This window comes from Anguilla rostrata, chromosome 2 (assembly GCF_018555375.3).
Source record: "Anguilla rostrata isolate EN2019 chromosome 2, ASM1855537v3, whole genome shotgun sequence".
Classification (NCBI taxonomy): Eukaryota; Metazoa; Chordata; class Actinopteri; order Anguilliformes; family Anguillidae; genus Anguilla; species Anguilla rostrata.
This window is the reverse complement of record NC_057934.1, coordinates 38,874,107-38,899,582: the sequence shown is the minus strand read 5'-3', so window position 1 is coordinate 38,899,582 and position 25,476 is coordinate 38,874,107. Positions and strand designations below refer to the sequence as shown.

The 25,476-nt window shown below is 39.5% G+C and overlaps 2 protein-coding genes across 11 annotated transcripts in view; both read right to left on the bottom strand.

The window, feature by feature from the left end:
• Nucleotides 1-4: 4 nt before the first annotated feature.
• Nucleotides 5-8,417, bottom strand: LOC135249233 (progestin and adipoQ receptor family member 4-like). 2 transcript variants are annotated; one of them, XM_064324659.1, is made up of 3 exons: nucleotides 7,148-8,417; nucleotides 4,246-4,395; nucleotides 5-3,471 (listed from the first exon to the last, which is right to left on the bottom strand). In XM_064324659.1, exons 1-3 carry the CDS (start codon nucleotides 7,311-7,313, stop codon nucleotides 3,038-3,040), a joined length of 750 nt encoding a protein of 249 aa, XP_064180729.1. In that variant the 5' UTR covers nucleotides 7,314-8,417; the 3' UTR covers nucleotides 5-3,037. The 2 variants fall into 2 exon arrangements, with proteins under 2 accessions (XP_064180729.1, XP_064180728.1); XM_064324658.1 differs by having other exon boundaries at nucleotides 4,177-4,395; nucleotides 7,148-8,412.
• A 2,453-nt stretch (nucleotides 8,418-10,870) lies between these two features.
• cmn (calymmin) overlaps nucleotides 10,871-25,476 on the bottom strand; it is a 32,891-nt gene continuing 18,285 nt past the window's right edge. For 3 of the 9 annotated variants that reach the window (XM_064324535.1, XM_064324538.1, XM_064324539.1), the window contains 22 exons: nucleotides 25,379-25,435; nucleotides 25,090-25,146; nucleotides 24,265-24,309; nucleotides 22,943-23,005; nucleotides 21,914-21,949; nucleotides 21,681-21,758; nucleotides 21,011-21,193; nucleotides 20,363-20,410; nucleotides 20,127-20,183; nucleotides 19,139-19,201; nucleotides 18,156-18,227; nucleotides 17,625-17,690; nucleotides 17,421-17,492; nucleotides 17,221-17,292; nucleotides 17,063-17,128; nucleotides 16,917-16,952; nucleotides 16,753-16,815; nucleotides 15,923-15,988; nucleotides 15,296-15,334; nucleotides 14,127-14,630; nucleotides 13,156-13,209; nucleotides 10,871-12,959 (listed from right to left, as the gene is read on the bottom strand). In XM_064324535.1, the coding sequence (XP_064180605.1) occupies nucleotides 12,955-12,959; nucleotides 13,156-13,209; nucleotides 14,127-14,630; nucleotides 15,296-15,334; nucleotides 15,923-15,988; nucleotides 16,753-16,815; nucleotides 16,917-16,952; nucleotides 17,063-17,128; nucleotides 17,221-17,292; nucleotides 17,421-17,492; nucleotides 17,625-17,690; nucleotides 18,156-18,227; nucleotides 19,139-19,201; nucleotides 20,127-20,183; nucleotides 20,363-20,410; nucleotides 21,011-21,193; nucleotides 21,681-21,758; nucleotides 21,914-21,949; nucleotides 22,943-23,005; nucleotides 24,265-24,309; nucleotides 25,090-25,146; nucleotides 25,379-25,435 (1,802 nt within the window). In that variant the 3' untranslated portion in view covers nucleotides 10,871-12,954. The remainder of the gene's footprint in view (nucleotides 12,960-13,155; nucleotides 13,210-14,126; nucleotides 14,631-15,295; nucleotides 15,335-15,922; nucleotides 15,989-16,752; nucleotides 16,816-16,916; nucleotides 16,953-17,062; nucleotides 17,129-17,220; nucleotides 17,293-17,420; nucleotides 17,493-17,624; nucleotides 17,691-18,155; nucleotides 18,228-19,138; nucleotides 19,202-20,126; nucleotides 20,184-20,362; nucleotides 20,411-21,010; nucleotides 21,194-21,680; nucleotides 21,759-21,913; nucleotides 21,950-22,942; nucleotides 23,006-24,264; nucleotides 24,310-25,089; nucleotides 25,147-25,378; nucleotides 25,436-25,476) is intronic. The other 6 variants (XM_064324542.1, XM_064324543.1, XM_064324544.1 and 3 more) reach the window with 4 other exon arrangements.

The window sequence follows — 25,476 nt, the reverse complement described above, 5'->3', positions numbered from 1 at the left end:
TATCTGCATCTGTAAATCTTTATTTGTCGTTGACGTACCAATGAATCTTTCTGAACCGGCTAATGAACATTACTTTTTGCAGACTGTAAACAGTATAAGGCAGTGCACGCACTCCGCTAAAAACAACAGATCATGTACATTCCTACACAGCTTACAAGCCAGCACACTGCAGCTGTCATGTTTTACAAAATTTGCATTTGTTAGTGTCATTAAATTTTAAAGTTTATGTCATTAAATCATCAACCGAGCATTCCCCAAAAATATAACCAAATGTTTACCTCAAAATTAGTCAAAAAAATTTTTTTTGCCTACTCAGGTAAATGATGTCATCCCTAGCCTAAACATGGAGGAAAGTAAGAGCTAGTTGAGTCATGTCCAAATAACATGCTTAGTTTCATAGTGGAGAGAAAAAATTGAGGACAAATTTTAATGTTTTTCATTTGCTAATACAATGCAGGGGGCTGTATGTAGGCTGTATATAGGGAAGTGCACTGTCAAGATTTTGTTAATTATGCAAATACAAGATTAAGTATCATGCATTGTACTGGGTGTTAGTGTAAAAACTATACATACACATATACATAATTTCCCCAAAATATTAAAAGACTAACAAAATACCTTGTAGAACCTATTATGTTCAAAGATTTAATTGTTAAAATCTGGCAGGCAACCAAAAGTTTAAAGTTAAGTCATGATTTGTAATTAGGGGCCAAGCACCAAAGCTGTGCAGGCCCCTGTTGTAATTGTTTGAATTTTTCACTATTATAGTTTCTGTCATGGGAGTTTATGGCGACCCATTGAACCGCTTGGTGGATTTTTGTGGAATTTGCCACATTGATGAAGGATAGGCCAAGGTATCCAGACACCAAGTTTAGATCCAGCCGAGTTAAATGCACTCACCCATTTCAATTTCCGCCATATTGGAGTTTCTGCTATTTTGAATTGTTTGAAAAACATACTTTTGTTAACTAGTCATAAGCTATTTGACCGATCACCACCAAATTTGGCATGCATCATCTTGAAAGTACTGTGACCAAAAGTTATTAAAAAGATATTTGCTAGGTCAAACAATATGGCTGCTGTAAACAAACAAATTTGAAGGCAAAGGTACCATACAGGAAGTGAGCCATATCGCTGCAACACTTTGTTGTATTAAATTTGTACTGATTGAGTGCTAGTCTGCACCATACAAAAATATCAAGAAGCCAAACTAGAGAATTTTATCCAGTGCTATGGTGATTTATTTAGAGTGTTCCTGTTACTTTCATAACCACACTTTTTTAATCTAAAGCATTTACAATGTGGAGAAAGTGCTTAGCTCCTTTTGACGGATATAGTTGAAATAAACATTTAAACAACATCAAGTTGTTTTTAAAAAGGATTGATTAAACAATGTAATGCCTATTGGTGGAAACTTCCTTTGATTTGGTGCCTTTTCAAGTTCTCCCCTGCCACTTAGTGGTGTAGGATGAACTTCTCAGCTAGATTGTGAACTATTTCTTATCACTATAGGTTGTGAACTATGCACCTAAAATTCCATCACTGTACATATCTTCCGATGTTGTCATTTGCCAAGTGTTTCAGACTGAAAATGCAAGTGTCTGTGTACTGGCTTTCATACTGGATGCTGAATATGAGTTTTCCTTTGGCAAACATGTATATAGTCCAATGTGAAAATATTCTACATTTAGTATCATTAAAAAGAAACATATTACAATAGTTTATTTAAAATGTAATTGAATAAGTAATTTTAAGAAAAACTACCACCTTTACTTACACAGTCCCTGACCTTGACCAAATAGTTTTATGTTCTAGTACTAGACAAAATATTACATTTACATAATTTAAAATATATGAAAATATATTAATCTATAGAGTAATTATACTGTTGGAAGAATTTGAAAAATTTGAATCCCAAGTGGAACACTTCCATTATATGCCTTCACTAGATTCTTATTCTGAATGGCTTCAGGTCACACGTTAACTAAAATACGTAATGTACAATGAAATCTAGTTTTTTCTGGCCAATTCAACTTCACACAAAAGACTCACTCCAACTGTAATCAGTAAAATATATTATATGCATAATCCACATAACTCATTTACATGTAAATGAAAGCATAATTAAAGAATACAATTCAGAATACTAAAGCTGTTGTCAATGTAATTATATAAATTAATACTTGCCAAAAGACCGGCACCTGTGTAATATGTACTCATCGGTCACTTTATTAGGTACACCTTGCTAGTACCGGATTAGACCCCCTTTTGCCTTCAGAACTGCTTTAAGGTTCAACGTGTTGTGTGTTCAGAGATGCTTCTGCATACCTTGGTTGTAACAAGTGGTTATTTGAGTTACTGTTGCCTTTCTATCAGCTCGAACCAGTCTGACCATTCTCCTCTGGCCTCTGCCATCAACAAGGCATTTTCGCCCAGAGAACTGCCGCTCACTGGATATTTTTTCTTTTTCGGACCATTCTCTGTAAACCCTAGAGATGGTTGTGTGTGAAAATCCCAGTAGATCAGCAGTTTCTGAAATACTCAAACCAGCCCTTCTGACACCAACAACTATGCCACGTTCAAAGTCACTTAAATCACCTTTCCTCCCCATTCTGATGCTTGGTTTGAACTTCAGCAGATCGTCTTGAGCATGTCTACATGCGTAAATGCATTGAGTTGCTGCCACGTGATTGGCTGGTTAGATATTTGCGTTAACGAGCAGTTGAGCAGGTGTACCTAATAAAGTGGCCGGTGAATGTAGATGCAGAATATAAAGATTCAGCCCCTGCCCATTTGTATGACTGTAAAGTGCATGTATATAGATATGTATGAGTGTGTGTGAGTGTACATATGAAAGTGCTTATGTTATGATGTTATGACCTGAGATTCAGTAATAGCTGTGCACATAAACCACTTCTTCTCCTAGTCTTTGCATCTCTTTCTCTATGAGTCTCTCATCCAAATATTCTCAATTTCATGGATTCCATTGTGTCCCAATCCACTTCCTAACCTCTAAATGCACTTATTTCTCAAGGTGTCACTCTGGAAGACATTGGTAGTTGTTGAGCCACAGTAGGTCTTCCACCATGCCCCAATGTAGGAACACAATGGAGACCACCACCAGCACGTGCATTATCTGGTGGCTGTTGCACCAGTAGTCAAAGACCCCCGGGCGGAAGCGCTCGGGGATGCGGCTAATGTTGATGACTCCGCCCAGCATGGCCAGGAAGTCCATGGTGAGGAAGTGGCGCAGCGACGCGGGGCTGCCCGTGCCTACGCCACTCCAGCGCAGCATGAAGAGGAGGAAGCGGAAGAGCGCCTGCCAGGCGAAGGACTGCAGGCGGCGCACGTTGCTCCGGGCGGTAACCGCACAGTAGACCCCGTAGGTGGAGAGCAAGATGTAGGCCAGAAGAGCCGTGTTGCGGATGGAGGGGTAACATAGAAGTGTGATGTATACGATGGGCAGCGCTCCTGTGTGCAGAGAAAGAGTAAGTTATGTGCTGCTCAGGAAAATTCTGGTTTTCTTTTCACAAAGAAAAAGAATATGAGGTATCATAAAAAGAAGAGGGGAAATCATTACACTATGTTTTTCACACTGGACTACACTCTAATCTTTGACAAAGCAAAAAGGTAGCATTTTACACAACAACTGGACACTGCAGTTGGTTAAAACGAAGCTGAGGTGAGTCTTACACAGGCTATCTAATTGATTGACAGAAGGGAATAATGACTCAGAGGGGCAGAGTTTATACAGGGTCACAACCCTTGATATGAAGAATTAGTGAAGTCAGGAAACTCAGATCCTCCTGGTCTCCATTTGCGAATCACGCACAAAGCCTTTATTTTAGTCACACAAAGAGTGTGATTAGTGACATCAGTGACATAAGTGCATGGCAACACAATAAAACATTCTCTCAAGTGTCTCTTAAGAATTTTCCTAAAAAATGCGAAATTGCAGAATATAACTGCTGTCGGTTTGAAAATGAATAAGTAAGATTATTTTCCAAAAATATTACTCATGCAGAACATCCGAACTTTCTCACATGACTGTGTTCAACAAATCACTTGCTTCACAAAAAATGTACAGAAGCACACTTGCCAAATGTGGACCCATCAGTGGAACCACCCTTTAATGCTGTTCTTTAGCTACCATGCCCTCCCCAACCCTCTTCCTACCCAAGGTGTTGACCATGCAGACGCCAAGCATATCGAGGGACAGCAGAGTACGGTAGACTGGTGCCCCACCCTCGTGGTTCATGAAGAGGTGATACAGCACAGAGCCAACCTCGGGGGACAGGCAGGCGAGGAAGTGGACCACACCCAGCCATGTGACATTGATCTGAGACCAGGGGATACTCAGGGGGAGCAGCACCAGGAAACCGAGCAGGGGAATTCCTGAGGAAGACGGGAGAAAAATATGCTGCTAACTCACAGAAACACACATTACAAAGACAACCGCTGACAATTTGTAACAAGTGCGAATCCGCAATAGCTGCGACCGCACACGCGCATGCATCCATGTGTGCATGCATCCACGCACACACCCTCACACAAACACGTGACCTCTTCTTTGGCTCATGAGCAACCTTCCCACAAAATCTTGTGCACATCTATGAATCCATTCAGGAGTTATGCGCCTTTTTGTGATAGGCTACGCCCATTGCCATGCCCCCTCATGGTCAATCGCTCTACCTTCAGTCATGACCAACGTCCATACCACATTTCAGCCTCCGGGAGGGAAAACTGTGGCCGCTACGGAGTTGGACACTTTTGTGGACCGACCGACAGACAGAGCTATAGAGCTGCGGTTCCAGCTAATTATTGCAAATATTAATTCTTAAAATCAGATATCATTTAACATTATAATTAGGACTAAGAAGAGTAAAATCGAAGGACAAAGGATCTGCATGACTGCCTTTGGTTATTCAAGGCCAGTACAGAAATATTAACACACTGACAAACAGTATCATAATCTGAAGCATTAAATCAAACATAAGTGTTAGTGTGGAGTAGGGAGAGTCAGTAACAGTGTGCAGGCAATATTACACCAGACAATGACGCAATGTTTACCTTGCTGCACATTTCAAATGGTGGCAAACACTGTAAAAGGACAATATTATGACAGAATTCTCTAAATATTTACTGATCTTGAATGAAAATGTATGCAAGTCCAATAGTTCTCAGCATAATTATATAGAAAGTGGTGACCTACTGTATAAGCATGATGATTGAGGACTCGGTTTACACTGCAAAGTTCCGTCTAAACTGAGGTTTCACTGACCTAGATTACAGTAATCCCAGCAGTGTAATGCCATTTCTACAGATTACTCCCGTGCTTAATGTGAATGTTACAGTGACACTTGCTACAAATAGTCAATCTGGTAGAATCACATTGTGATAGTTGTCTCCTTTGAGGAGGAAATAATTAACACGTTAATAACAGGACAGCATAAATCAGACAAGTTTGAACTAACCTATACATTTACTCAGTAAATTTTCATATCTATATCAGCAGTAGATATCAGCAAGAATTACGACATCATAATATTATTATAGAAACCCTGGAAAGAGCTGTTCACAGCATGTCCCATTAATTGTTTCAGAAAAAAATGTGATATGTCATAATATGGGATATATACACAGCAGGACTGTTCACTCCATCAGACTTGCATGTTCTGATAACTGTGGATATGGATATCACAGAGAGCGAGCTGCTGACACTACGAGCATCAATTTAGAAAATGCATAGTTTTATATTCAGACTAGAACAGTTTTCATGACATCATATTTTACTTCATATTTTAAAGCTCTTGTGGAACAGATGAATGAAAAGAAATGTCTGCTTCGTTTGGATGTGATTGATAAAAATGTTTTATGAGTGTTTAGTCCAAAAGCATAGTAATCACGATTTTTTAATAAATGGGTGTGTTTATCAGTGCACCATAATTCATTGGTTGTCACTGAAGTCTACAATGACAACAAGATTCATGACATTACATTGATTATACAGACACTCTTATCCAGAATAAATTATGTATGACAACATAGTGCAGCCATGTAATCAGTTATTAAAGTATGAAATTACAGAAAATCCAGGTCTATCTGAATATATAATGATGCATTTCCTCAATTTAAATTAATGGAATGGGCAGCTCTGATCACTCTGTATGATACCCATGATGCAACTTACTCGGAATTCAAAGGTCTGCTCTGCTGGAGGGAACTCTGTTATTCTAATATGTAGTGGCCAAAACAGTGAAAACACCTATATGAAGTCACTTTATAGGGTGTTGGGCCAGCAAGTGTTGCCAGAACTAGTGTTGCTGGTATCTGCCATAACATACTATCTACCAGCATCTGGAATTCTGCAGGAGGGATGTGGCACCATTTTTCTACAAGAAGAATAATGCACTCATGTCTTGATGGAGATGGAAAATGCTTATCAGATTAATGCTAAATTGGGTTCAGATCTGGTGACTGAGAAGGTCTGCCATGGGGATACCATCATTGTTATGCTCAGGGAACCAATGGGTGACCACATGCTCTGTAGATAGGGGGATTTTCATCATAGTCATGGGTTAAAAACAGAAATGAAGGGGTCACTAGTGTGTGTGGTTGGGGGGGGGTTGGCTTCTGAAACCCCACAACTCCTGCACTGCAACTTGCTGCTGCAGGAAGGCGATGGAGTGCAATTTTGTGCTGTCTGGCTCAAGTGAACATGAAACTGTAGAAGAATTATTAACAAAACATCACTCGTCATGCAACTGCTTTTAAAGCAATGAAAGTAAAATCATGGACAAGTTTAGAAATGTTCAACTAACAAAATATTCAGCCAGTAGACTGGTGTTGTTTCATGAACAAACTATATATTTATTCCAACAAAGCTACAGTAACATTAATCAGACTACAGGATCCTGCGTTTTCTGATATTTGTATGTTATGTACTATTTTCAACACACAGACCAAGCCTACACAATATATGGCCTACCAGATGTATAATGATAAAAAAGTGAGATGGGAAGTTTGGAAAATCAATATAGGGCTACATATAAATATCTAGCTATGAATGCTTAAGCTTTTTAGCCTGTTAAAATACCCTTATATTTGGTCTTAGCAATCTACCTACATATTATTTATTTTGGCTTACCATGCGTGTAAATATTCCCCAACTCGTTGTGCAGGTAGAATAAGCTTTTGATACAATCCTGAACTGATGATACCGGTCGGTAGCCAGTCAGAACATATTTGTTGAACTGTAGATGCGGAGGTGAATTTGCCCAATCCAAAAGCCTTGGGCCGTTTAGAAATGTCATTTTGGTTCCAGCAAGCAGAAAAACTTCCAAATAAAACCAGAATAAATTAGTAATGTGGTCTACGCCTATTTTTTAAGTTTATCAGTTAAACCTATCGCATTTAAAAGAGACCTATCCTACACTGATATACAGATAGTAGGCTGCCAGTTGAGGATTCCATGTTCTGTAAAATTGCCAAAAGAAAAATCAGCTGTTCCTGCGCATAGACCTCTTCAGAGGGTTTCACCCTGCTGGATACAAAAACCTGTTGCGCTGTCAGCAGCATTCTTATGCCGTGCCCATACGCCAGCGAAGACAGGTTAAATATTCTTAGCCGGTTAAGTAGCTTGCTGTCTCTATAGCGAACCATAGGCTCTCCCGAAGTACTAATAGGTATAGCAGGCAGTTCAGCAAGGTGATTTTTTAATGTTCAAATCATAGTGTTCACTTTTGCCCATCAATAACATTTGCTCATAAGTTTGTTTAGCCTGGTTGTGGGTGCTATTCCGATTAACCAGTGAACCAAACTATTTCAAGTTATCTTTCATAAAGAAAATTAAATACTGACAACTAGTTTTCAGTCCATCAATGTTGGCCTATTTACATATTTACACGGATGACTGTTCACACATGACACCTCCTTCCTTCTTAATTTAGGCTCAATTTTAATGACCAATTTAGCTGGTGCACGGCTAAGCACGATTATAATAATAAGCTAATTAAACATATCAGTAACAGTTGCTGGTAAGAAAACGAGTTTCACGGTGCGGTAGCCATTCCGAATGTATGCGCACAGACCAGCGACCACAAGTGATCTAAATTTTTTAGAAGTTCTAGCTAAAGCAACTTTAACTTTTAAAATGTATTTATTTGTACACATTTTCGCCACTACAAATCAAGTGAAATTGGTCTCACCATCACCAACTCATAACATTGTCTAGGATAGGTTATTTGGCGACGGCTGCCACACAATTGGCGGAGGCTGCGCGATAGATTCGGCTGCTCTATCTCTAACGCAGAGTAATGTAAAACAGTGTAAACGTAATCTCAGTGCCTCTATGTACCATGTACCGCCACTGATATGAAATCAAAATAAAATGTTATCCCTCTCCCTTACTGGACTGGACATTTGTCCTTGTCTCAATCTAATTCCCTCTCTTTATCCCCTTAGATGCTTGAGTCCAGCTTTTCACCATTTACCAGCCAGTCAGCGAGCCTTTGACTTGACCACGCCATCAGTAAACCAATTACGTGGAAGGATTAGCTTCACGAGTAGCCTACTGCCCTGAGTAACCCCAGGCAGCATGCTATAGAGGAGGTTTATATGTACAATAAACCAGACGGGGTGCCAGCCCCCATGTGAGCCCCTATATGAATTAGTTATAGGACCATCATTCTTCAGATGTGTCTGGAAATTTTTAATGCGCTTAAATGAGCCATCTTGCTTTTGCACAAACTTTAAGTGACAAAAAAATAGTAGTTTGTGGTAGTGAAGTGAGTGAAGTCTCAGGTGGGTAATTTTTATCCTTGAGATGTGTACTCCCTTATCTCATTCAGTGAATCTCCAGTTGAATAAAGGACAATAGGTTAAAAATGCAAACTCTCTATATTACCCTGTATGAGGTTGTCAGCTGAGTTTATAAAGAATGAAATTATAACTCCTGCTTTTTTATAGTGATTTCAGTTATATAAATAGTTTTGTATTTGCAGCCAGTCTCCAACAACAACATTAGGGTCAGTCTTGTCCCAACTTCTCTACATGTCAGATATTTTCAGTACTGCTCAGGTCAGTAATATTTCAAAATACAAGTTCATTAATTTATTTTGCTGTATGCAGACATGCAATTAAATTATCAACTTTTTATTATCCATGTACATTATTTGGAGAGAATCAAACTACTGCTCTCTACTGAGATTTTTTGTTCATCTTTCACCCTATAGTCCCTCCACCCCGGCCCAGTATCTGTCTCTCATCCTTCTTCTGTCCATCCTGCTGTACATCAGCCTTTTCACAGCATTGTATTGTTGACACGGTTGTCATATAAACAATAGGCTTCCAGTTGTTCTGTATCCTCCAGTATCCTGATGTTACGGTCATAGGGACATTTCCTGACCAATGCATCCCTTTTTGATTGGAAAGAGAAGGGAAGATGGGTCAGCACATAATTTGGGAAACCCTTACTGGATTGCCACAAGGATTAAGGTCATTGTACTGTGAAGGTTTGATAAAAATATTCTTTGGGATTTCTGCTTACAAACAGCAATATGTGCACTAACATATTGTTATCCTTTTGTGAATTTTGAATTTTTCTATGTTTACTGGCAAGCTGTTCTTTCTGGGAAGCTTTTAAACCTTGGCCCTCATGAAAAAAAATAAATTTGCACACTGCAACTACAACTAAAATTATCATATTTACGTGGAGATGCAGGGATAGCTCACTTTCAGTGGTAGTCCCTATTATTTCAGCTTCTGTGTGTTTTCAGTTGACCCAGACAGTTTTTGCATGAAATTATATACAATGGGCGGTATAAGGAAATTCAGGGGTTTGTTCTCTAAAGCTTCAGGTGATTCAAAACCAGCTTGTATGACAATGTTATGCTTCCAGAGGTAGTACATATGTATATTATCAGATTATTCTTCAAAAAGAGATTCAATATTATTTTAGGGTGGGACTATTTCTTATGCCACATGCGGCCTGAGACCACTGCACTCAAGAAATAGGTAAAGTACCTTTAAATAAATGAAGAAAACCCCAAGAACTGAACTGTCCCTTCAATTCACAGAGGAATATTTATTTTAGGATGGGATGTTGCAATGTCCACAGGTATCTGAGTATTGTAATGCAAACTACTTTCGTGTGTACTTGGGGACAAAGACCTGGAAATTTGTCCACTAAAATTGAAATTTAACTATATATGTACTTATCTGCATGACCATCATGAGACTATAGTCGCTTTTCCACTGCATGGTACCGGCTCAACTCGACTCGACTCTACTCGACTTTTTTGGTTTTCTATCGGGCAAAAGTTGTGGATAGTACCTGGTAACTGGTACTTTTTTGATATCACCTCCGTCGAGATTCCAAGCGAGCTGAGGCGATACCAAAACGTGACGTGAAAACACTGCAGACCACTGATTGGTCAGAGCAACGCGTTTCATGCGGCGTCACTAATGACGACCAGCTACATTGAAGGGGGTACTATCTGCAGCGGAAAACGAAGTACCTGGTACCAAAAGCGAGTAGAGTCGAGTCGAGTTGAGCCGGTACCATGCGGTGGAAAAGCGGCTTATAACATCCTAATCTTTTAAGACTAGGTGCTACAATAGTCTATATGTATTGTATAATAAATGCTAAATATATGGACACATGGTAAATATGGAAATAAGCGTGATATAACCTCCAGTGCAAATTTTGTATTTTTTCACTTATTTCTCTAGTGCCATCCATTGCACACCATTACCAGGGAATAGCTGATGACAGCATATGGTCAATCACAGATAAACATTAACGTTATGCACCTCTGTACAATCTCACAGAACACCTGAGGTAAAGAAAGACACCAGTGTCTCAATCAAAAAGAGGGAATTAGGGTTTACTTGTAAATACAATGATAAAATTTTCACTCACAATTTACAGAATCACAATCACAACAATATTCCTGTATTCCTCAACAATATATTGGAGGCTATGGTTTTAAGATAGCAATTTAAATGGTGTGCAGTAGTATGTACAGGTAAATTTGGCATAAAAAAATGCAAACCATTACAAATGCACATACAATATAATATATTTGTACTCATTACTTTCTTTAGCACCACCACCTATTAAATAAAATTGCAGCCTGAAACAATACCACATTTTTTGTCACTCTGGATAGTGAAATAATTATGATGAACAGTTTTTAATTGATTTATGCCTCCTAAATACTACAGTGATACTAGCGGTACAGTACCAATGGTTATGTACACCTAAACCTTAAATGTGGAGTTAAGGCATTAGTCAACACCTCCAAAGAAAGCGCATATCTACAGAAATACTCTGACATTAATCCTTGAAGCCAAGAGCTTTAACATTCATACTGACATATTTATAACTGAACCAGTGCAGTGTGTTATTTTGATCACAGATTATGTGTGAGTCTGAAAATTAGCCAAAAAGCTACTTGGTTACAGTACATTAAAAGTAGAAAGAGCATTGCTTGAGTTTAGCAAGCTGTTAACTGTAGCTGCAAAATGACAACAAAGCTCCGCTCTTTTAAACAGGTGTTACCAACAGAAAGTGTGTTTTCCTGTGCACAATACCTATCATCTGGTCTGTGATCACAATGTTTAGATACCTTGACAAAGGGCAATGTTAGACTGAGTTAATATGAAATACATGGCATTTACCATTAATGAAACCTGTTACCAAACAATCAATTGAGTTTCTGGGGAAATGCACACAGCATAAGGTTTGCAATAGAACTGAAAGCCTTTAGAGGGGGAAATACAAGTAAAGCCTTCCTTCAGCCCAATTTTCAAAAGTAAGGAACATAACTTCATAGGACAGGACCATAAAGCTGGATAGCATTTAAAGCATTTAATCTGCTGTAATTCTAATTTAAGTCAACATTCCATCATCCCAACATTCCAATGCAGAGTTCAGAATGAAAGTTTGAAATAGGCCACCGGTTCTAGGTTAACTGAACTATTGTGATTTGGAATAATTCAATGTAATATCATACATCAATTTATGATTTTTCTGTTCCCCTTAACACCTCAGTGACATTGTTTCCACAATGAGGGCAGCAACAGCATTTTCTTGCTGATTTCAGGATAGCATATATAGATATATTGTCCATTTTTATGCACCCACAGTAAAATGTTCAGTGTTAAATCAACTCTTACAGATGAGTTTATACAGTTTATATGAGTCCACTATGGCCAGAGTTCAATTAACACAGGACATTTTACTGTGCAGAAATGCTCCATATTTCATCATGAAATGTCTCCAGTGCACTTATGCTGCCTCAGTCAGCCTTGATGAGGCAGATGTGATTGGATGGACCCTTGATTACTGCAGTGATACACCCAGGGCCACAGCTATGAATGATCAGGCCCAGGACAAAATATATGGGGAGGGCCCCCCACCCAATATATTTAGTAACTGATTAAAAATAGTTACAAATAAAAAATATCCAGGGCCCCCCTTAGTGGGGACAAAGTGTTAAATTAACTCTTACAGAGTTTATACGGGTAGAATACACCATGGGTAGAATACACCCATGGTTATGTATGAGAGACAATCAGTCTGATACAGATAGAAGGATGGAAAGAAGAAGGTATCTGAGCAATGAAAGAAATATGAAGAATGCAAAAAAAATGTTTTGTGTAAAAGAAGTTATATCATTCAATAAATAAAAAAACAGCATAACATTATTCTACAGATGTTTTCTGAGATTCAGTGATTGTCATACAAACGTGGGGATAAAAACCTACAAAACACGGAAGGTTGGAGGGGCTGGACAACGAGGTACTGATGAAAGCAGTAACACAAACAGGGACAGGGGCATTCAGTGAACAAAAATGAACAAAAACAAACACAAATATACAATAACCAGAGAGACACAAATTAACAAATAAAAAGACTATTATTTGTCCCTGGGGTCAATGGCGCCATGTTCAGCCTGGACAGAGAAAGAAGGGAGTGGTTAATGAAGGTCAGGACAGACTGCACACACAGTCTGGGCTCAACAGCAGTTAAAATACAGACAGAGAGAAAGCTGCAACCAACATGAAATTTTGACATTGACTGGATGAATCTCCCTGCTACAGAATGTACAAAATGACCAAATTATTAATACAGCATTTGTGCATTCTCACCTTGGTATCCATTGCCAAAGAATCCATTTAATCCAAATTTGGTGTCTGGCCCAGCTAAACACAGAAACACAGAATCCCGACAATTTTTATTTATTCTACCTTTCTTTTCAAGAGCTTCACAATTCCCTAATTCAAACATTTTGATGCCTGAAATATTTCATACAGATAGGAGTATCTAAATAAGTGGCTGAATAAGCATTCATTTGGTGGGGAAAAAATTAAATAGAGGTGTTGTGAGGGATCATTATCAATGAATGATACCTGAAATAAAACCAGTAATTTGATTGGACATTGAGATCGAATAAGCCAACTAGTGAGCAAATTCAATTCTACAAATGCCCTACCATTTCCATAAGCAAATTTGAGTAAAACATGCTCAAAATAAAGAAAATTATCTGCCAGTGGGCTAAGAAAAAAATTACTTGATAAGATTTTGCAGCAATGTGTTGATCATTACTTTACACAGCTTTATTTTGGATGTCTCGTCTCAGGTGTGCAAACTAAGCGATGTATCTCCATATATATTTGCATTTAATTTAATTTGTTTATATCTTAAACTTTGTGTGTGTCTGTGTGTGTGTGTGTGTGTGTGTGTGTATTTTGCTTTTCAAAGCTGTTAATCAGGAGCAGCAAAGCAAAAAAGCCAGCAACTAAGCAAAAGTGCAGATAGCAATCCCTCTTGGTCAATTCCTCTTCATTTTGCACACACTGTACCTCCCACATGCTCTTATGCTGTTCTTTCACATCCAAACCCATTCTCACTGACCATCCATACACTTTCACCTCCAATGCAGGACCCCTAAAACCTTATAGTACTCCCGGCCTTTCTCCAGCTTCTCTCCCAAGCACACACTGCTGAACCCTGCATACTGCTTATTCTACTTGGACAGCTAACTCATTTTGTTGCTTATGCTCTTCACCCCACTAATTCCCCAGCTCAAGCTTCTCACAGTGCCTCCTTCTCTCATTACCTCTCCATGTTTTACCCTGCGGGTGAAACTGCAGCTTCAGATGTTGCTTAATGTGTATCTGGGGATGAGGCTGAAGGATCAGCTCGAACGCATCGGTCTGTGCAGGCAGCGGAGCTTGTGTTTGGCTGTCTGGCGGTAGGCTGGAAGGGTCAGCTGTGGCAAGGAGCAGCACTGGAGCGGGCAGGTCCACTGAACCTGTCAAGGAGGGGACTAAAGGGACTGAGGAGACTAAGGGGACTACAGGGACTAAGGGGATCTCAGGCAGTACAGAGTCTAATGGGACTTCTGGAGCTTCAGGGGAATCAGGGACTGCCGGGGCTTCATGGTCTAAGGGAACCTCAGAGACTACAAGGACAGGAGGGGATGATGGAATAACAGGGGGGAGTGTGGGAACTACAGGGGGCAGTGAAGGGTCTTCAGTCAAGGATGGAACAGGGGTGACTGAAAGAGAAACTGGAAGTGCAGGGGATGGAGGAAATGAGGGAGTAAGGGACTGTAAAACAACTGTGGGGGAGGGGCAATAACAGTAATGGGGAGGGGGTTGACATTCAACGTAATTCAAAGATAATGGGGAAGGGAAGAGTGAAACAGGTGAGGGGTGACAAAAAAGGAAGAAACAGAAGTCAGGGGGTGGATAGAAGGGTGTTGAAGAGCAGTGGATGGATTAAAAAGCACACATGTAAGCTTGCAACAAGAAAATGGATAGACAGAGAAAACGAAAAAGGGAGATCTAATAGAGCTAATAGAACTCTGGAAACACACACAGTGGCCATAAAGGCTTAGGGAGAAAGATGGTGACAAAAAAATACACATAAAGAGAAAAGAAATCCAGACATTGCTCAAAGTGGTCACAGTAAAAAATATTGTGTAAGACTGGATGTAACATGGATGCTCACTGTAGTGAGCTCCATGTTAGGCATATGTAGGCCTCATTTCCTTATTCATGTGCAAGAGTCTGTCCATACCAACTCTGTTTACAAACAAAGGGTAAGGCACTGTATGCCTCCATTTCTGAATTTGCAAGGTTTTGCAGTCATTAGAAATGTATGCTTGGCTTAGGCACTGGTGTTCGTTTTGTTTCATCATCTGTTTTCTGTTTGTGCAAAATGTGATTCTTGGGCTGAGATTGAGTTATTCTGTCTCAGCCACTGCTTGAGTATCTGTTTTACCTTCTGGCTGAACTTCCCCATTCAGATTCCCTCCATTTCCTGAAATAAATGAATACAAATGTCAAACACCCATACACAGAAAATCACTTCTTCATTGAGCCATAGAGCACTGACCTTCAGCCTAACAGCTTGATTGGGCTCTCTAATTAACATCAAACTAATCTGGAGCGGGTGACGTAACTGAGAAGAAGGATCATAGGGAGATGACAAAGGACCATAAAACAACTTTGAGGAGCAGACAGTCAAGAAAGGAGAAAGTATAATGGTTGACATTAGTAAGAAGACTGAGGTCCCTATCATTGAAAACATGGAGAGCACTCAACAGTTTTGTGCCAACAACTCTCATCAACAATACAGCACACCCCTGCAACACACTGCACCTTTAATTTCTAATTGTAATAATAGTATTGCAATTTACGAATCTCAAAATGCAATTTCTGTCATTTCATAATGTAATTTCTGAAAATTGTAAATTTAATTTCTTGTATGTTGCTACATGATGTCCCCCACAGGAAAAATAAAGTTATTTTATTCTATTCAAAATTAAAGCAATGAGAGAAAACCGGCAAATGCACATTCATACAGAGACAGAGACAGAAAGTATGTACTGCACATGCAGGCACATACCATATTTTCCAGAAGATTTCACATTGCCGTCAAGTACAACAGGCTGAGCTGGTAACCCTCCATTTCCTGCAAGATTTAGGGATCCAAAAGAAGTTTGGTTTAAGAAAATACAAGAGATGTAGTCATGCATTGGTATGATGCAATGTACATTGATAAGTACACATAAAGACATGCATACAGAAACATTAACAGTAAAATACAGTAAAATCATAAATGAAAGAGAAATAATATACAGGAATAGCCTGCACCTCCATAGCTCACACATGCCATGGGATTTTAGGGATTCTGAGGGGAGCTAGATTCCAAGGGAACAGCATTATGAAATAACCACGACCAGGGCTTGATATTAACACTCGCCACCCGCCAAATGCGGGTAGAATTCCACAGTGGCGTGTAACTCGTTTACTCTTACTGGCCACTTTGGCGGGTGACCTTTCGGTAGCATGTTCTACAGAAAAAATATTGTAGTTAACAAAAGACAGCCGAAATGGTTAAATCAATTCCTGGTGATACTACATGATACTACAACTCCCATGAGTACTGGATGCACACAGTTTGCTCATCCCATTGACCACAGTAAATTCAAACAGGAAGCTCCACAATTGCCAGCTATTCATTTCTCAGAGTTATTAGGGGGCAAGTGGGGAGGTGTATTTGCCAGCTCATCAGCACCTGGCCATAGTGTTGAGAATCATACATTAACCCACAAATTACAGATATATAGTGGAAATACAAGATCAAAGTAGAAAGGAAAGTGAAAGAGTTGTGTAGATGACCACACGCTAGCTGGAAAGGACACAAAAATACAGAGGAAGATGTACAGTGTTTACCAGCAGATTTTCCCTCAGTCCCAAGTCCAATTGGCTGTGCACCATATGGCAACCCTACATTTCCTGAGAAACATAGCGAGGGATCAAAGGGAAAAAGAATGCAATATAAATGGATGTACAGCCAGTTCAACAGAGGGAAGTCCTAGCAATAGAATATTTCTCACCATATTTTCCCGTAGGTTTCCCGTAACTCCCTCCTCCTGGGGGAGTGAAAGAAAGGAGAGTCATAGGAGAAGAGAGAGAGTCAGTCAGAGAGCCACACAAGGATAACTATTGAAAGACAGATATACGCAAACAGATATCCTCTCACCATATTTTCCAGCAGATTTCCCATCGGGCCCTAATCCAAGCGGCTGGGCACCATATGGTATTCTCCCTATTCCGGATAAGAATAGGGAGATGAACACATCAATACAATGCAAACAATTATATGAGTGGAGCCACAAACCAAAAGACAAATAGGCTCACCAAATTTACTTTGGAATTTCCCATCACTCCCCAATCCGAGGGGCTGGGCACCATATGGCAATCTGCCATGCCCTGTTACAGTGACATATGGAAGGAGCAAAATAATAGAGCAGGACAGTCAAAGACCAATGTACAAACATTCATTAAAGCATAGATGGGCATACTGAGTCACAAGCAGAGACATTCAGTAATAGTCTCACCATATTTGCCAGCAGCTTTCCCATTGGAGCCCAGGCCAAGGGGATGGGTACCGAAGAGTAACCCACCAATTCCTGAGAAAGCCAGGCGAGATAGGAAGGACGCAAGGGAGACAGAGACATAGAGAGTGATTCAGAGACAGACAGATGGACCTACAAGCAAGCAGGCAGGTGCAGAAAAGTAGACAGAGAAACAAACTAACATACCAAATTTGGCAGAAGATTTCCCATTATTCCCCATTCCAAGGGGCTGAGCACCGTATGGCAACCCGCCTGACAGAGTGGTCCATAGACAAAGAGAGCAAGGAAGCGAGAGTGCAAAAGCGAAGACAACAGAGCCTTATAAATATATCATACATTGATACACAGACAGAATAAAAATGTGGAGGTGAGACAAAATGAGCTCTCAGTCCAAAGGCAGAATGGCAGAATGCGCACAATATGGAAACCTGTTTCCTTACAGAAAGCAAGGCAGAAAGACCTAAGGCCATATTTACTGAAGTATTGTGAATGCTTTTCAAATCCAAAAGCAGTCGCTGCAAGAATTTACTAAATGGTGAAAATGAGTCAAAATCAATATTAGGATATGATTTTCAGGGTTTACGTCCCCCAGCATTTTCCATTTTGTTGCATATTTAATCTGTTTATGCATATGAATTCCTGGGCTGAAAGTACTACATCAGGTTGGAGATTTTGTAAATTACCATGCACACTCCAGGCCAAAGAAACGGCACTAACCATATTTTCCAGTAGGTTTCCGTTCACCTCCCAGCGCAAGGGGCTGGGCACCATATGGCAAACCCCCCATTCCTGTCAGAGAGAAAGAGAACCATAACATGTACTAAAGTGATTTTTTAAAAACACTGATAAACGAAATTATTTTATTTATAATAAATTATGCATCAACGATAAGGTGCTGTACTTATAAAGTCAAGATATAAAAGGATCTTAATTTGATCTTAAACTTAAGTCTTTAATAAAATATTTTAGTTTCTATATAATAATAAAGTACATACAGTAGGAGAAAAAAAAATTCAATGTATTTAAAATGTCCAAACTAACCATCTAACCATTCTTTACAACATAGTGACAGTGTGGCTCAGTATTTCTTATATTGGATATTGTTTACAACATAGTGACAGTGTGGCTCAGTATTTCTTATATTGGATATTGGAACTGAAATGTAGCTTTTTTTCCTGTACATTTCAGGGACCACTCGAGCGCTGTAACACCTGTGTGACCGTTCGCTCCAAAGGGTTAAAGCAACTAGTGCCCAAAACAAGCAGGAGCTGAAGATGGCTGCATTACAGGCCTGGCAGAGCATCACCAGGAAGATACTCAGCACCAGGGGATGTCCATGGGTCACAGACTTCAAGCAGTCATTGCATGCAAAGGATATGCAACAGAGTCCTATACATGACTACTTTCATTTACATAACATTAATATGTCTCAAATGTTATGGTGCCCTGAAATAGGGAGGCCACACCATGTCATTTCTACACAGTGAAACCAAAACTGTATACAATACCCTTAAATAAAAGCTGAGGATGTGCACTTTAACCACATGTGAATTGTTACATTATATTTCTAAAATTGTGGAGTACAGAGCCAAATAAAGAAAAGAAAAAAAGATACGTCTTTGTCCCAAACATTATGGAGCTCACTGTATATGCTACATATGCACATGTATTACAAATTCACATTGCAGTACACATCTTACCGTACAGACCAGCTGACTTTCCATCAGCAACTGCTGGGGGATCAACTGGTATCTGACTAGTTCCTGATATATAGACCAACAACAGACACACACAAACAAAAACTCTGTCATGTTAATTCAGTAAACATAGGCCGTTGGAAACAGAATTAATGTTAACATTTCTCAGAAACTACTAGGAGTTATATGGGTGCCTGCATCTGGATGAATGGGGGAAGTTCTAAGTGCCTTCTTTTAGGTCATCGTAGCCCCCAACGGCATATTCACCTACAGTACTACCCATTCCTGCAAACATAGTACAAAAATACACCCGCTTGATTATACTGCCATTGTTGTCCTTATGTTAAGTTAAACTATCCTCACTGCTGAGACTTAAACTGTCAGTCAAATGGGGCATGAAACCAAAGGAAGCACACATATGCCGTAAGGACTTGTCAAAAAGGAAAGTATGAAATGAAAGCAAGTCACATTTCCCATTGCTAAAAAACAAAAATGCTACTGTTATCAGGCAATGGGGCATAGCAATGTGAGAAAATCAGCAGTGTATGAAAGAAGAGAAAAGACAAAATTTTGAAATTTACAACAAAAAAATCCCAGGATTAGCATGTCACTGAAAAGGAGATGTATAGTTTGGAATACTAATCTAGACTAAAATAAATGGATGCTCTAATGAGCTCTCAATAACCATTGGTATGTTGTTGTTGATTATTAACTTGGGACCACAGCCACAAGATGGGGTAGCCTATTTACAAAATGAGGCTGTGTAACTAAACGTATTTCCATGTCACTCTCAAAGTTACACACATTTCAATTCCGAGCGACGTACATTCCCAATGGGATCAGGCCTGTGAGGTTCTGCTGTATTTCCTTCAGCTCTTATTGCATTTCTGTACACACAGACCATGTCCTTTCATCTGCTGACAAAACCGGCCAGAAACACATTCACACAGCACTTGTTCTTCATGTGTGGGCAAACATGTGATTTTCTTACCATCCAGTGCAGCAGGAATTATTGGGGCACCATTGAAAGAATGTTGACCAACACCACCTACAGTAAAAAGACACCGGAGAAAAAAATTAACAGACTTCTACAAATCAGTTAATTGATCACAGTACTGTATGTCCTTATACTTTCCTACCCATTTATATTTTCAGATCTCATATGTACATTTGAAAAATAAAAGGAAAAGGGCCCAATTCACAAAGGAAGATCTTAACAGTGCTCACCATACTTGCCAGGAACAGATTCCAAACCCAACCCAGCACCCAGTCCACCTGCAAAACGGAGTGCAGGATATATTTTATATATTTTACTATTTATGATGTAAGGGAGTAATATATGTGCAGGCCCTGTATGCATGATATTGTATTATAAAACAAATAGATGCTGATTGGTTAACCAGTCTTCCCAGTAGTGGCCGTATTTGTAATATAGCACTGCTAAATAGAACGTTCATATATCATTGCAGTATCACTATGCCCATTGTACTGGCCTGGCAGAGTATCACCAGAGAAGATACTCAGCACCTGGGGATGTCCATGGGTCACATACTTCAAGCAGTCATTACATGCAAAGGATATGTGACAAAGTACTAAAATGACCACTTTCATTTACATAACATTAACATGACCTCAACACTATGGTGCTCTAAAATGGAGGCATTTTTATACCGTATATAAAAATACCCTAAAATAAAAGCAGCGAACGTACACTTTAACCATGTGTGAATTGTTTGATAACAAATCTAAAATTGCGGCGTACAGAGCCAAATCAAGAAAAACTTTGTAATCATCCCAAACATTATGGAGCTTTCTGTATATGCACCCGCATATGTTCTGTTCTGACCCAGCAGACTTTGAAACAATCCCTCTCACCATATTCACCCAGGCCAGTGTCAGCCCCCAGGCCCGCAGGCTGACTGTGCTTCGGTCCATATGGCAGCTTCCCCATACTGTAACCACCAGACTTGCCATTGACTCCCAACCCAGCCGGAACGACTGGCTGGCCCCCATAGGGCAGCTGAGCAGTACCAGGAGAAGCAGGGCCAGCAGCACCCCCTATGGGATCAGACAGTGTATTGCATACAGGAGGCAGTAAATGGGTGACTTCAGATAACACAACCAAAAGAAAAGGGGACAAAACAGCTGGAAGGCCCAATGGATAACCCTCTGATGAATTAATAATTCAGATAAAGCTCTCAGAGGAACACCCAAGCTGAGTTCAGAGAAGACTAGCAGACCATTTGTGTATCAGGCTGGCAGAACAAGAGGAAGCTGACACATGACACGTAATTGGTGACCTCTAGCAGGCTCCATCACTGAGTTTCAAAGTTGCAGTTACACTTTCTAAACAGGAGAGAAAGGGTCCGATTTGCAAGCTGTGCAGGAGAAGAATTAAATAATAAAATATGTATTATTAAGGCCATTGTGATACATATTACTTGGGGGAATAATAAAGTCAGTAGCAATATTCATAGCTTTTTGTGACATACTCTGTTAAAGTACATTGTTGCCCCCTGATTTTCTCCACCCTCTTCTTTCTCACCATACTTCTCAGATTTTCCATTTCCTCCAGCTCCTCCTGGGCCTACACTCTGTCCACCATAGGGGCTGCCACCAAGACCTGAATCAGGAAGGACACAAATAGTTCAAATTGAATTCTAAATTAGAATTGATATGTATCTTTGATTTTATTTAGTTTGTATGCAGTTTAGACCAAAATATATTTAAGTACTGATAATACAAAATATGATATGGATAAAATAAATACCACCTTACCAGGATGCACACCAGCACCATTACTGTTTCCATAGCCTGGGGAGAAGGAAAGGAGTTGCTTATAATTCCACAATGTAGAAATCACAGGAGAGAATTTCTTGCACCAAATATAGACCACTTACTCTACACTTACACTTTGGCAAAATATATAAGCATTGGGCAAACCACCTTTCCCTAAAATATAGATTCGATTCAAATTCTGTAAATGTACTGCCCCATTGAGTACATCCATCTTTGTTGGGGGTATGCCATTCGGAATCTAGGCCTCAGCCTGCAGATTAAGTGTCCCGAAACTCAGCATTCAAAGCCGCCCCATGCCTGGCAAGCCTTCGAAGACTAGCCTGGGCAGGCAGATAGGGCCCAGAGTTGCTCTTTGATTTGCAGATTTCATTCCCATTACCCATTACCCACTGACTTCCTTTATCCTATTTCCTGCTACGGTCTGACCCTAGACTGGGTGGTATCCCCTCCCCGGTATTTTGTTCCAATCACCTGGAGTTGCTAATTGGCACAATTCTTCAGCAAGAAGGTAGAAATAATTAGTGGAATCAGCTGGCTGAGTACATGGGTGGTAGAAACACATAGCAGGACTGACCCCTGGATTTCCACCTCTGCAATTTTGAGAATAAAAGGACTAGAAATCCCTAAACCCCCATGCTGGATTTATGCAACCCATCACACACACATTTGAACTTCAAGGGAGTAAATGTGTACATCTAAAATGGGTAAAACAATTCAAGGTTAACTGCCATAGGAATTTCCTAACATATGGCTGCTACAAATGTCAATTATCCACCAAATCAATTGATTGTGGGTTTGTGGGAGCACTAATGTTACTGACCGCAACTGTGGAATGTTCACATATGTGCTCCCTCCAACCTACAGTCAATTTTTTAGTCATGTTAATGATGTCAAATATTTTGATTTGATTTCTTTCCATCACTGGGATGGACACAGCACTTGGCACATGCAGCACATCCAGACAGAGTGGTTCAAAGAAACATCCATGGTAGACCTGTAGAGCCTCACCTGGTTTGGCTGCTTTAGCCCCTCCTCCATTGGGATATCCAGTTCCAGCTCCAGCACCATGTCCTGAGAACAATAAGTTTGTTCCTACAATAATTAACTTGCTCAATAGAGCCAATTTCCTTCACAGTGATGAGAGAATGCAGGAGGATAGCCCTGTCTCAAGTAAACAGAGGTAGAAAATCTAGATTCAGATAGTAAAAGTCCACTCCAGTATTTTTTCCAATCACCTAAATTTGCTAATTAGAGCAATAATTCAGCCAGGAGCCAGGATTATTACTAATCAGCTGGCTATGTTCATGGGTGGAAGAACCACATTGCAGGACTTTTACTTTATGACCCCTGGACTTCCCACCTCTGCAGGCAAATTCATTAATTTACATTTGCAGTGAAAAAAGATATTTATTGCAGTAAAATAAAGATATTTATGCAGTTAAAAACCCTTATAACTACAATGACAGTTGGCACACCTTAACGTAGAACCATTCAAACCTGTAGTCTACCACAGAGAACACAGTAACAGCAAAATGTGGTTATGGCATTTTAGAATAAGTAATCAATATTGTGAAGATATGTTTACACAGATAGACATGACTACGGCTAATACCAACAGACTGGAATTAAGAAATTCTAAAAATTATATAGTGACCAATTAAAACAAATGAATAATCACATACAGCTGTTTACTCAAACCACGTGGACTTAAAAACTGATGGAGGCATTGTAACTGAAAAGCTTGACCCACTCTGATTCATAATTGAAAACATTTTAAAAACATTTTTCTATATTTTTTTATTATTGCTGAAACAGTTGGTTCTGTCAGACTCACACTTTGTTTGCACTAAAGGTAGATTTAAATATTATGAATTGTACACAAACTTGTGTAGTTTGTCCCTGTAATGCCGTAAGAACACATCACAGACGCAAAAAGAACAGTAAGGTTTACCACTTGGCTTAGTTAATTTATAGTTAACTAATTGAGAGTAAATTCTGCAGCATGGAGATTAAAGCTTTTTTAAGAACAATTATATAGATTGCCCTGTGAAATAAAGGCGGTTCAAGGAAGGTATATGTTGGCACACTGGCTCCACCAGATAGAGCCATGGACACTTCCACACCAGGAAGAAAGCTGAAGGAGAGAGTGAGAGGCCATGGCTGTGTCCAAAACAGCTTACGTTACTTATTTCTCCTGAGTTGTTGCCATGCAGTATCAAAATGCAGAACACTAGGATGTATAAACTAAAAGGATCAAAAGCTGAATCTGAAGCCCAGACCAGTAGATAAATACACAGAAGGGAAACAAATACTGCAGTTGTGGATTTTACCTGGTTTAGCTGCTTTTGCCCCCAGTCCATTGGGCACACCAGCTCCTGAACCACAACCAGGGAACCACACGGATGTTTAACCAATTTTAGATAATATAAGTGCATTTATGTGTAACTATGTTAATTACACATCGCACATCACATCAGGTTAGTTTACTCCCTACTTTTTTCCACAATAAATATTTACTTGTCTCTAACACACTTTAAGACTTCACTCAACACCAACAACAGCAAGCTGATTAAAGACTAATTGAATAAGTGTTAAAGATCACAAGTATAGACAAAAAGAAACATGCAGGACAAATGGGTTGTCACAGCTAGAGAAACACGCACTGAGTGAGAATCGTCATCCATCTACATCAGACACACACAACCAAAATGAAGTGCAGTTATAATACCTGGAAACTACTACAAATAAGAGCCATGCAAAACAGCTTTACAAACACCCACAAACTGGGAAGTACAACGACCACCAAGTGAACAATGACACTTCATGAATTAGTGTAAAAGAAATGAATGCCCCTAATTAAAGCAATACTGAAAAAGTGTCAAAACTGATTACGCATTGTATAACACTGAATGCTGTTTGGATTGGAGGGATTATTTGTGATCATGCAGTAAATTATGTGTATCAAGCTGCTTCCAGGCAATTGTCACCAAAAGTGCCCATTTTGGTAATACTGAACCACAGTCATCCCATTTTTTTGGGTAATCCCCCAAATTTGTGTTATATTAAAGGTAAAACGATATATAATGAATTTGGACATTTTCAGTGGATTATTGCTTTAAGACGCTTGAGGCAAAAACACAATAGTGGAAATTTACCCATATTTGGTACTTTAGCCCACTGTCCATTGAAGAATCCAGCTCGACCACCACAATCTACGAACCACACAGGTGTCACCTAATTGTTAGGTGTAAACATTCTATTGTGATACTAGTTTAAATAGGCTTTGTCAACCTACACAATGTAACATATAAGACTATAAATAGCTTTCACAAATATTATACATTTATGTTAATAATACTTCATATATATTTAATAGAAATATTACACTATATAATTTCTCTAGACTTCTACAGAAAATGAACAAACTAGGTTATTGAAGTTTACCCGGCTTGGTTGTCTTAGCCCCCTGTCCATTAAGATATCCCGCGCCAGCACCATTTCCTGGAGGCCAGAAGTGTATCAGTATATTCTAACCAACAAAA